Below are 13,232 nucleotides of genomic sequence, written 5' to 3' on the forward strand. Positions count from 1 at the left end.
AGTGGTGGGACGGGCAGGAGGGTTGGTAATAGAATGGGTCGTCCAGCAACAGCTTTCTTACGGGGGCCCAGAGCTCTGAGGCCAACAGTGTAGCTGAAGACGGCTCTAGAGGGGCACAAATATAGAAGCCACACAGAGTCCGTGGGAGAAGAAATCGACATAGGCACAAGGGCCGAGCTAAGTCAGGCATAGGCTATATTAACATGCAGGGTGGCAGGAATCGGTTAAAGTGGGAAGAGATAGAAGAGCAGTTGAGGCAGGAGGAATTGATGGTATATGGGGTTGTGGAGACACATCTTCGGGACATGGAGCAAGCACCTTGCAATCCGGACTATGTATAGGAATATTGCAATAGAACAAGGCAGCAGAAAGGGGGGTGGTATTGGGGCAATCATTCATAAAAGTACAGACTGGCAAAGGGTCAAGCAGGAGTGCAAGGAACATTTATGGCTAAAAGAGAAAGTGGCAGGGCAAATGACACTCCTTGGTTTTGTGTACTTGTGGACGGGAGCAACGGCCAAAGAGGAAAACAAGGCAATGGTCAAGTGTATATCAAAGGACATTGAGGAATTAGGAGGAGAGTGTGAGATAAATATACTAAGAGATATGAATGTGCACATAGAAGATGTAGATGGGTATACTGACTCAACAGGCAAAATGATCACAGATATGTGTGAAAGGCATGATTTGATCATTTGCAACAGTACTGAGAAGTGTGAAGGGCAAATAACATGGGAGGTAGGAAGGCTGCAGTCAATGACATATTACGCACTGATGTCACATAGGATGTATGATAGGCTCAGGGGAATACACATAGATGAATGTGGCTCCAGACGTCTGGGTAGTGATCACAAATGTATCAAGCTAAGTTTAGGAAGAGCAGTAAAAGTGGGAAGGAGACAAGATGATCAACTTCAGGAAAATTTTTATTCAGAAAGGCAAATAGCAATTGCTACTAAAAAAATTGAGAAAGTAATCACTGAGGGTAATAAAACAGTGTCGACATAAACAAATCTAATTAGACTGTTTGAGCTAGAGCTTGCTAAGGCACGTGACAAGTCACCCCGGAAAAGAAGACACAAGTCCAAGAGTTGGTGGGATGAGGAAGTTAAGAGAGCCATAGCAAAACGTCAGGAAGCCAGCAGCTGCAAAATTTTGGAACCATCTAAACTCCCTCAGAAATAAAACAAGCCTAGAGCAGAGGTTTATAACTACAGCTCAACCTGCAACGTTAGAAGGGGACGAAGCTATTGAATATATAAGAACAAGGGTGACAGAAAAATTTCAACAAAGAAGTGTCTTGAGCACTACAATAGACAAGGATGGATCAAGTGCAGCAATGGCTCCATTTTCCTGAGAGTGGGAAAAGGGTGAGAAGAGGGTTCCAAGGAGTACATCAATAGGCCCGGATGGCATTTCAATTATGCTGATAAAGACATTGGGTCGGAAGTCTAAGCAGGGTTCGAGAGAGGCAGTGAGCAGAACAATAATCGATGGTGAAGTCCCCGATGGATGGAAACTTAGCAGGATGCATGATCTATAAAGGAAAGGGCGACAAAGCTGACATAAACAATTACCGTCCTATAACAGTGACATCAGTGGTCTACAGGCTGGCGATGCAGATTATAAAGGAAAGACTGCAGGCATGGATAGAGGATGAGGGGGTGCCGGGGGAACTGCAGAATGGGTTTCGGAAACACAGGAGGTTGGAAGACAATCTGTTCTCACTGACGCAGTGCGTCGAAATAGCAGAAAAGGAACACAGGCCCCTATGGCTAGCATTCTTGGATATCAAGGGAGCGTACGATAGCGTGGTTCAAGAGGAATTGTGGGGAATACTAGACACACTAGGCGTGGAACATGCAGTCACTAATATTTTAAAGGGTATCTATAAAGGTAACAAGGTAGTTATAAAGTGGGAAAAACAGGTATCCAAGCCTGCAGAGGTAAAACGGGGGCTTAGGCAGGGGTGCCCCCTGTCACCCTTATTATTCATGATGTACCAACAAGGATTAGAGGCAAAATTAGAGGAAAGTGGCCTGGGCTTCAACCGCTCTTTAGTCAAACAAGGAAAACTCATTGATCAGGCACTACCAGCATTAATGTACGCAGATGATATAGTCCTAATGGGCGACACCAAGGAAGATCTGCAGAGATTGATGGACATCTGCGGTAATGAGGGAGATAGATTAGACTTCAAATTCAGTAAGGAAATATCAGCAGTCATGATTTTTAATGATAATGAAGCTAGCGAGCTTACAATACAAGAGGTCACGCTAGAGATAACAGATAAATACAAATATCTGGGCGTAAGTATAAGCAATGGGACCGAGTACCTAAGGGAACACGAAATATACGAGACGACTAAAGGTAACAGGAATGCAGCAGTCATGAAAAATAGGGCACTGTGGAATTACAATAGGTATGATGTGAGAGGAATATGGAAAGGGGTCATGGTTCCTGGTCTGACGTCCAGCAGTGCGGTCTTGTGCATGAGATCAGAAGTTCAAGCAAGATTAGAAATTAAGCAACGTGGAATAGGTAGGCTTGCTTTAAGAGCTCACAGGAATACACCAAATCAGGGAGGACAAGGTGATATGGGATGGACATCGTTTGAGAGCAGGGAAGCTAGCAGCAAGATAAAATTTGAGAAGCGATTGAGAGAAATGGGGGAGGAGCGCTACTTGTACATGAAGAATTTCGATACAAAATGGAGGAAGCAAACCAGGAAATTGACTGGTAAATACTTAGAAAACAGCAGGTGGCCAAACCAAAAAGAACTATCGGTTAAGAAGAAAGTGAAGGAAATGGAGACTGACATGTGGAGAATCGGCATGATTAACAAGTCCACAGTAGAGATTTATCAAACATTTAAGCAGGAAATTGCCAAGGAAAGAATCTATGATAATACCCGGAGTACTCCTCTTCTGTTTGAGGCCAGGACGGGAGTATTGCGAACCAAGACATATCAGGCTAAATACGAAGGGGTAGACACGGTATGCAGTGCATGTGGAGAGGAGGAGGAAACTGCCGAACACTTGATAATGTTCTGTAAAAGGCTTCAGCCTATAGTTCAGGATGATGGCACAGTTTTTCAAAGCACTGGGGTTTAGGAACAGGGAGGACAAAATAGACTTTAAGCGGGTAGAATTAACTAGAAGGTTGTCTGATTGGTGGCTAAAGTCAAGGCACGAGTGAAAATTAAACCCTTCACTGCAAAGTACCAGTCCTCAACTTTACTATTTAGAGGGAAAAAAAAGATAAATCTGGTGGTTAGTTCACTAAATTTCATGGCTAGGTGGCATTAGCCGCCGCCCGATCTAAAGGGCGCAGCCACATCCATCCATCCATCCATCCTTGTAGTGATACTTGTATATATAAAGAGGAGTTCCTGCTTCGCTACCGGCTGCTGCATACCTCGTGTTGGTCGGCGCTTCAGTGTCGAGCCCTGTGTGCTCCATGCAGGGGCGTCCTCCGCACGATACATCATATTGGCGACGAGAATGGGATCCGCGTGCATCCGGCCGAAGGTGGGCATACGACGATTTGCTACTGGTGCTACCATGTTCAGCACCCTGGATACAGCCCACCGATACTCCATTTCTGCGGATCACCTGTTCATGGCCACCGAGACCATTCATACTGGGCTACGCGTCTGACTCGGTCCTTTGGTTCAGCTACCTTCCTCCACAGGGATGTACGCTGCGATACCTCTGCCCATGTTTCTGCAGTGCCCCGGCAGGCCTCCTATTCCATGGCAACAGTGGCGTCCGCTTGTTCAAGTTTACGTCGATGCTGCTGTCAAGGACGCCCCGCCGGAGCACAAAAAGGCGTTGCTACTGAACGCACTGGGCGTTGAAGGTTTGATGTCCTACCTGCTTGCTGTGGAGGATGAATCGATTGCGGCAGTAGACCATACGTGTCTTGCACGGCGTCCGCCGGGCAAGACACGTATGGTGCAAGGCTCCAGCAGTTGGATGCGATATCTGATGAGCGAGTCGATCCAATGTGCCTGCGTGCCTCATTTCAGATGCTAAGGCAACAGCTGGGCGACTGCACTGCAATTCATTTGGGAAATTAAACGGCTCGCTCGACTCTACAAATTTGGTGTGAGTACCGACATGCTGGCGTTCGACCAAATTGTAGAAGGAATCGAGTCCCCGAGCCTGCAGAGAAAAGTGCTTAGATTGGAGCGGAATTCTCTATACAGAAGGCCTTAAATCTTGCCATGAAAGAGGAGCGCGTGATGTGGTATCGGGGTTTCGGGTCCGGTTCGGAACTGGTCGGCTGGCCCATAGGGGGCGTTGTACATAGGTATATATAGTGATGCTTGTATATATAAAGAGGACTTCCTGCTTGGCTACCGGCTGCTGTGTACCTCGTGTCAGCCAGCGCTGCAGTGTCGTGCCCTGTGTGCTCCGTGCGGCGCGTCCGCCGTACGATACAACACACCTCTACCAAGCCTGTCTGCTTCTTTCACCTGTTGCAGCCTATTCACCAGCTTATCGAAGTGGTGACACCCATGCCAGCACTTCCTTCTGCCTATCGCTGACGGTTGCTGGCGTGCTATCTGCCTACTTCCGCGTGACATACAGTGACTTTTCCCCATGGCGTCCTTCCAGGCTTTTCACAGCTTTTCCTCACACTTTGGCAGCGGTGGCAGGTTGTGCGCACACGCATACTCAAGCTTATTGCATCATCTTTTTGAGGTACTGCAGTGGCCTGCCACTGGGTCCTTTCTCGACCCTGGTCCCCTTTGGAAACCAAGCTGCCTCTGCGTTTGTATTTCCACCTTTACTACCAAGCCTGTCTGCTTCTTCCACCTGCTCCAGCCTACTTATCGGGTTATCGAAGTGGTGAGGCCCATGCCAGCAGTTCCTTCTGCTATCGCCAACAGTTGCTGGTGTGCCATCTGTCTACTTCCGCGTGATGTACAGTGACATTTTCCCGTGGCTTCCTTCTAGGTTTTTGACAGGTTTTCCTTACACTTTGGCAGCAGCGACAGGCTGTGCACACACGCGTACTGAAGCTTATTGCATTATCGTTTTCAGGTTAGTGTGGATTTCTTTTTTCTGCTCTAATAACGTTAGATAAGTCCTTGCCGCTGCCAAGGCTGTGTAGAGTGTTCATGTTGCGGCATGTGTATTGCAAGTTCATGTAACCCTTGTGACCTTCAGTGACATTGGCAGACGTTTCGCATAAATATGTCTGATCTGGAAGCCGAGACTTACCCATGTGCTCAGACGAAGTTTTTATTTGTGAAGAATGTAATTGTCGCTAACACTTCAGAAAGTGTTCCATAGCTTCCACCTGCTCCAGGCTATTTATAGAAGCAGATACAAGTAAAAGCACATACAACTAAAACATGAAGCGTGGCATATGTCGTGGCGATGCTTGACATGCAAACCAAAGAAGTCTAAATGTGTTGAAGGCTCCAAATCTAATAGTGACAAGGTAGAATTTGCAAGTTTGTTCTTGAGTATGAATGAAAAACTTGATGGACTGTTGGGACTTAAGGACATGGTGAAAAGCATTGAGGAATCGGTAAAAATGATGTCTAGTCAATATGATGAAATTATTAAACGAATCCGTCACCAGGACAAAGAAATTGCGGATATAAAGAACAGAGTGCAGAAAGCCACGACGCAACTTCTGCATGAAAAAAATTGCACACAGGAAACCAATGAACTCGAGTGGCACAGTAGAAAGCTAAACCTTAAATTCCATGGGATCCTGGTTTCAAAAAGTGAAAACACATTTCAGAGGGTGTACAACATAGCTCGAACAACGAGTCTGCCTCAGCTCACCGACAACATCGTGCCGATACACTGACTTTGTGCTGTTCGTGACAAAGCACCCGGAATTATAGTTCATTTCACAAAGCAAGCAATGAGGGAAGAATTTCTGAGCAAGCGACATGTACTCAAAGAATCCAAAGAACAGTGTTACATTCAGAAGAATCTGAGGAAAGTCTGCTAAGACAAAAGCCTGGGCCAAGAACCATGGCTACAGGTATGTGTGGCGCAACAATGGAAAAATTTTTCTCAGAAAAAAAGATGTAGACATAGCAGTCATTGTGGGTGACGCTGCTGATTTAGAGAGAATAGAATAAGACACCTTGTATTCCAAATGTTTAGTACTACTTCCGTTTGAATTTCGACCATGGCAGCTTTTGATTTTACGGAACCAGAAGAACTTCGACAGTTATGTAGACGTGGGCAGACTAGCTCTGTCAAACTGTTCTGGATGTACAGTCTGCTATAAACAAGGGAACGCAATTGGAGGTGCTATTCAACCAGCTAGAAAACACATTTGACATAATCATGCTTATGGAAACGTGGTATGTCGAAAGAAGTAATACTTTCAGTATACCTCGGTATCACAATTTTCTGCTAAACAGAACTGCTAGCAGAGGGGGCGGTGTATACATGATGGTGAAAAGCCATATTGTTTGCGATATATTACCGGAGCTCTGCTGCATGAACACCGATTATGAATGTCTGTCTGTGATCTCCAAACGATTCTTAGTCGCTGTTGTTCATTGACCCCCAAGTGGCAATTTTCAAAATTTTGTGCGTTTTCTCGAATCCATGTTCTCCTACGTAGATGAATATAAGTGTGATGTCTACTAGGAAGAGATTTTATTGTAAATATGTTAGCTGACACTGCTAACAAAAGAATGCTGAAACAAACAATTTGTTCATTTGGCTGTAATAATGTTATTACTGTGCCTACAGGACTCACCACTACAAATTCTTCGATACTTGATCTATTCATAACAAGTACACATCCCTCTCGACAAAAGGCGAGAGCCACGAGAACAGACATTAGCGATCACATGGTACAGTGAAATCTTGGTAGAACGAACACTACATTAATGAACTTTTCAGATTAGCGAACTTTTAAAAAATTCCGTGCCGACTGCTAGTAGTTCCAACTTAAAATTATTTCACTGCTACGTACTTCAGAATACCAAACTTTTCAAAATAACGAGTGCTAATTTAGTTCCACGTTATATTATTAACGCCTCAGCACTACAAATTCGTGTTCTGAAATCCATCGTGACCACTGGAGCACTACGCAAGCAGACGACACAGCAAACGGACGCCTTCCTTCATGGTAGACGCACAACAGTGTGGAGGGAAAAAAAAACGAAAGGGCGGCATTTTTTTCTTGAACTGTCCACGCTGCAGGTTTACATGCGCAGAGGCGAAGGGTGAAGGCAACATGGGAGGGCAAGGTCAGCGAAGCAGAGGGCAGAGTAGGAGGTGCGGAGCAGGAAGCATGGGCACGAAAAACTTGAAACAGCAAGAAAGCAGAAAACGAAACGTGAGGAATTATCTTTTTTAGCTCTTTCTTTTTGTCAGAAGAGGTGATGACAGCTACGACGCTTCAGGTTTTTCTTATCTTTGTCATTTCTACATGTGTTCTAGGAGGCTCTGTCAGTTGTGTTCATCTCTTTTCGGTGACTTTTTATTGCGCCCGCAAAGCAAGTGGGAGTTCGCGCTCTACTACATTGAGTTCATTTCTGCTTGCGAAGTTCAACTCAGCTTTCGCAAAGCGAGAGAGTGAATATTATTCGGCAACTGGAAGGCAAAAGGCAGGCTGTTGTGACAAAAGAACTTGGAGTGGCGCATTCCAGAATTGCCACGATCCTGAAAGATGAGAACAAAATAACGAAGTGCCAGGATCAGTCGCAACTTGCCCCCTCAAGGAAGCCACTGCGGCTCAGCGACTTTTAGCCGATAGACACTGCGGTGCTCACATGGTTCAAAGACGTAAGAGCCCAGAACGTGCCCGTGTCGGGCCCACTAATTCAGGAGAAGGTGCGACAGTTTGCTGCAATTTTGAGTGTAACAGACTTCGAAGCATCTATTGGTTGGCTTTATCGTTTTTACAGTTGCTGCTGCACACGTAAAAAAAAAATCACAGACTTCTTCATGTAAATGTGCATTTCTTGGTGTTCAATTGTGCATTTGTTTTTTCTCGTGAAAAACGAGTTCGAGGACCCGTCGTTGTAAAGGTAAGTCGTTTTGGTCGGTGGAAAATAAGTATTTACAGTTTATTTTCAGGCTTTCACTATAACGCGCTTTCAAAATAACACAAATAGCTGCGACCCCCTGAAGTTCATTATACCGAGATTTCACTGTACATATTTATTTGTGTGTACAAATAAGCTTAGAACATCTAACGCACAAAAAATGTGCTTTCAAGAAATAACACCTCGAACATTAGAGATTTTTCGAGAGAAGGTAAAAAGTTTTGATTGGAGCTGAATATTCAAAGAAAGTAATCCCGAGCGTGCATATAGTAAATTTGTGAATAGTTTTTTGTTTTTATATAATCGGCCATTTCCACACAAGTTTTTACAAACATCTGAGAAAAATTCGTAAGCCATGGAGTTCGGCAGAATTACTAAGCAAGTATCATGTTAAGGAAAAAATGTTTAAAAAATTTTATAAAACTCGGAATGTTGAGTTACTCAGAACTTACAATAGATATCGGAATAGTCTAATGAATGAAATTAGAAAGGCTAAGGACAATTATTTCTGTGACCTCTTTTCTGTGTCCAAATCAAGATCAGACATAGCGTGAAAAAATCTGATTGATTGATTTGTGAGGTTTAACGTCCCAAAACCACCATATGATTATGAGAGACGCCGTAGTGGAGGGCTCCGGAAATTTCGACCACCTGGGGTTCTTTAACGTGCACCCAAATCTGAGTACACGGGCCTACAACATTTCCGCCTCCACGTGAAAAAATCTAAATGCCTTATTAAATCGATCCAGGCACTTGGGAATTTTAACACAAATAAAATAGAATTAGGACGAATTTAGTAGAAAATGATTAGAAGATCTATTCAATGGTTATTTCGTCAATATTGACACCGCAAAAATTATTGACGATGCCCAAAATTACTTGAACCATAGTTGCGACAAAACGCTTTTCTTATGCCCTGTTACAACAACAGAGGCGATTTCTACTTTTTTAGGACTCAACAACAGTGCTAGTAGCAATGCTGATGGCACCAAAATAAAACATATCAAACATGTGATAGACATTATAGCATTTTGCCTAACACGTTTTTGATCTTTGCTTAGCAGAAGGGGTTTTTGCAAAAAGAATGCAAATAGCCAAAGTAATCGTTCTGCACAAAAGGGGAGATAAAAATAGTTTAACTACAAGCCAGTGTCCCTCTATCCGATATTTTCTAAAGGCCTCAAAAAAGTGATTTTATCAAGACTTATAAACTTTTGCGTATAAACTTTTACAAAATATGGGATAATACATACGGCGCAATGCGGTTTCAAGAAGAAGATCTTAACAGAACTTATTCTGTTAGAACAGAGGGAGTTCATTTTGAATGCTTTTGAACATCGACACTTAGCTCTGGGTATCTACATAGATTTCACGAAGGCTTTTGATTATCTTAATCATTGCCTGTTTTAAAAAGACTCGCAAAGTATGGATATCGCGGTAAGGTATTGGCCCTTCTTCGCTCTTATTTGGGCTGCACGCAGCAATTTGTGAATATAAATGGCCACTCTTCCGACATCAAACCAATTTTGTCTGGTGTTCCACAAGGAAGTATTTTGGGTCCATTTCTTTATCTTCTACATAAATGGTATTGTCAATATTGATAAAACCAAGAAATTCATAATCTACGCTGATGGCATGACTTTGCTTTTCTGTGGTACAGTGCTATCAGACCTAATGAATACAGCAAACAATACATTTACGCAGCTAGGTAAGTGCACCCATTGCAATGCAGTAAAGATTAGTACTACGAAAACAAAAGCTGTAGCTTTCCAGCCAAAAAGCAAGAATGTGGTTACCAATGCTGTTCTAGTGTTTTACATAAGAAACGCCAATAACGAGGGACAAGAAAAGAAGGAGACAGAAAGCGGCACTGACTTACAACAATATTTATTTGCTGGAACTGCGCAATATATACTTGAGCAGTATCTGACAAAAAAAGAGAAAATACATATCAAAGAAAACAGAATTCACCTAACAACAAAGTAATCATCATGATAACGTGCCATGAACAACACGTGTGCCAACCTTCTAGCAACAAAGTAATCATCATGATAACGTGCCATGAAAAACACGTGTGCCAACCTTCTAGTGCATAACGGTGCACTTATAGATAGAGTTAAAACTTTTAAGATACTCAATGTAATATTTTCGGAAACGATGTCTTGGGACGACCATGTTATTACCTAGCACAAAAGTTATCTAGCATTGTAGGAATCATACATTGAAACAGACGAACTCTCCCCACGTATGTTAAGTTTCTTATTTATAATTCACTATTTTATTTAAAAGTAACTTACTGTCATCTTGTATGGGGATCAACAATAGTCACAAAGCTACAAATACTACATGCACTTGAGAAAAAAATGCTAAGGCACATATATAATGTAGCTTTCCATCATCCTACAGCATCGCTTTTCAATAGGTATCATATTATACGTATTCTCACTCTGTAATCTTACCGCCTCTTCATAGCATACAAATCAGAAATTAAAGATAATGGCCACTTCCTAGCTCAATTAACCTGTTTAGAAAGGAGGATGCAAACATATCCAGTGCGCCATCCCGAGTTTTGGAAAATACCGTTATGTCGAAAAAATTACGGGACACAAATGCTGATGATATATGGTGTTTTTTGGCGCAAGGGCCATTTGATGGCCAAAGAGCGCCAGTTCATGGGACAAAGAATGTGGACAATGATTGTGATTAGCGGCTGTATAAGGGCCATAAAATTCCTCGCAATAAGGCGGGTAAAAACATACAAGTAATAAAATCATGACCATGCCGTGAAAGGTGTGTGTGATGTGAATAGGTGACAAAAGTTAGTGATAATGAAAAACGATGGTGGACATGTATGGCATTAGCACAAGTACCTCACTCGTTCATACCCTTGCGTCCAAGGGCCGTGAGGCAAGTGCTTTCCTGTGTAGCCACCGCAGCAAAAACCTCTCTAGAGAGGTCGTGCTACGGTATGCCCGGGTATATGATATGAAAATTATGAATTTCCTTTAAAAACGCTAATAATGATTTGTGACCAAAAAGCGGTTCCCTACCGACGAACATTGCAGGGTGTAAAGGTATATGTTGTCGGTAGGATAGTGGAATGTGTTGTCTTCTTAGAGTGTCTAAATGTTTACATTCAATTAAAACGTGAAGAACTGTTAATGCCTCACCACATTTATCACACAATGGTGGATCACCACCGGACAAAAGATGTGTGTGTGTCGTGTATGTGTGTCCTATCCTGAGTCTTGTTAGTGTTACCTCTGTTAGACGTGATTTTGATACTGGTGGCCAATGGCCAAGGTGTGGCTTGATAACGTGTAGTTTGTTTTGTGTGTGTGTATCCCACTTGCTCTGCCAGTAGTCCCTGAGTTTTCGTTTGAGAGACGGCTTAAGATCAAGGGCCGGGATTGATGTGGGTGTAATGGCGGTGCTTTTGATGGGCGGATGCAGCAAGCTGATCCGCCATCATGTTGCCTTGAATCTCACGGTGCCCTGGCACCCAGCACACAACAACATGTCGGCTGAGTGTATAGAGTGTGCATAAAATGGAGTGAAGTGAAACGAGGACAGCGTTTTTTTTTGTTTTTTAAGACTGTGCAGAGCCATTACCACACTGAGGGAGTCTGTATAAATTACTGCTTTTTGTATTTGTGATTGTTTGATGTGTTTAGCTGCCACAAGTATCGCGTAAGCTTCCGCTGTGAAGATACTTGTGCCTGGATGTAGAGGGCCAGCATCCGAAAAGGAAGGGCCAACAGCAGCGTAGGACACAGAGGAGTTAGACTTAGAGGCATCTGTAAAAAACTCAGGACGTGTGTATTTGTGTTGAAGTTCCAAGAAGTATGTTAGAATATGGGCAATAGGCGCATGTTTAGTAACTTCTACGAAAGACACATCGCAATCTATAGTCTGCCACTGCCACGGTGGCGGGTATGCTACAGGAGCCATTAAACTGTGTTCGAGTGACACTCCAGTGTCCTCAGCTAGACCCTTCAGGCGAACTGAGAAGGGCTGACTCATCGAAGGCCTGTTTTGAAAAAGAATGGAGCTCGACAAGTCATTAATAGTAGAGTATGAGGGGTGCCTCTTGTCTGCTTTCACCTTAAGTAAATATACAAAGGACATGTAGGTTCTTTGCAGATGAAGCGACCACTCATTAGACTCAACGTAAAGGCTTTCTACGGGGCTGGTGCGAAAAGCACCCGTAGAAAGGCGGATGCCCGAATGGTGCACGGGATCCAGCATCTTCAAAGCACTTTGAGTCGCAGACTGATAAACAATGACCCCATAATCTAAGCGGGTGCGAATAAGGCTTCTATACAGGTTCATGAGGCATTTCCTGTCACTACCCCACGTAGTACGTGACAACACTTTTATAACATTCATGGCTTTTAAACATTTTGTTTTTAAATACTTTATGTGGGGTACGAAGGTCAACTTGTTGTCCAAGATTAAGCCTAAGAATTTATGCTCGGCTTTGAGGGACAGTTGTTGCCCGTTCAGTTGAATGTCGGGTTCCGAGTGCATGCCTCTCTTTCGAGAGAACAAGACACACGTGCTTTTTTGTGGGTTAAGTCGAAATCCGTTTTCATCTGCCCATTTGGAGACCTTTTTTAAACCCAGCTGAACCTGCCGCTCACACATGGCCAAGTTGCATGACTTGAAGCCAAGCTGAACGTCGTCGACATATGTACAATAGAACATATTGCGGGGAATGGACAAGTGCAAAGAATTCATTTTAATAATAAAAAGTGTGCAACTTAGCACACCACCTTGTGGCACGCCTGTTTCCTGGACAAATGTTTGGGAGAGCACACTGCCCAGACGGACACGGAATGTCCGGTTTGACAGGTAACTTTGGATTATATGAAACATTCTTCCGCGCACACCAAGGTGGGACAGGTCTTCTAGAATTCCGAAACGCCATGTTGTATCGTAAGCTTTTTCGATATCGAGGAACACAGAGAGAAAATATTGTTTATGGACGAACGCGTCTCTGATCTGTGCCTCGATACGAACAAGGTGGTCTGTGGTGGATCTACTTTCTCGAAACCCGCACTGAAATAGGTCGAGCAAATTATTTGTTTCAAGAAAATGTACAAGTCGGCAGTTTATCATTTTTTCGAAGACTTTGCACAAGCAGCTTGTAAGTGCTATAGGCCTATAACTCGAGGGTAAAGAAGGGTCC

General features: G+C 43.4%; 1 protein-coding gene across 12 annotated transcripts in view; it reads right to left on the reverse strand.

The window, feature by feature from the left end:
- Positions 1-13,232, reverse strand: part of Dim1 (thioredoxin-like protein Dim1) — a 126,568-nt gene that overhangs the window by 4,908 nt on the left and 108,428 nt on the right. For 5 of the 12 annotated variants that reach the window (XM_075883295.1, XM_075883296.1, XM_075883300.1 and 2 more), the window contains one exon: positions 9,921-9,967. The exons of the other annotated variants lie outside the window; for them this stretch is intronic. In XM_075883295.1, coding sequence (XP_075739410.1) covers positions 9,921-9,967 — 47 coding nt within the window. The remainder of the gene's footprint in view (positions 1-9,920; positions 9,968-13,232) is intronic. 12 annotated transcript variants of the gene reach the window in all.

This window comes from Rhipicephalus microplus, unplaced genomic scaffold (genome assembly GCF_043290135.1).
Source record: "Rhipicephalus microplus isolate Deutch F79 unplaced genomic scaffold, USDA_Rmic scaffold_16, whole genome shotgun sequence".
Taxonomy (NCBI): domain Eukaryota; kingdom Metazoa; phylum Arthropoda; class Arachnida; order Ixodida; family Ixodidae; genus Rhipicephalus; species Rhipicephalus microplus.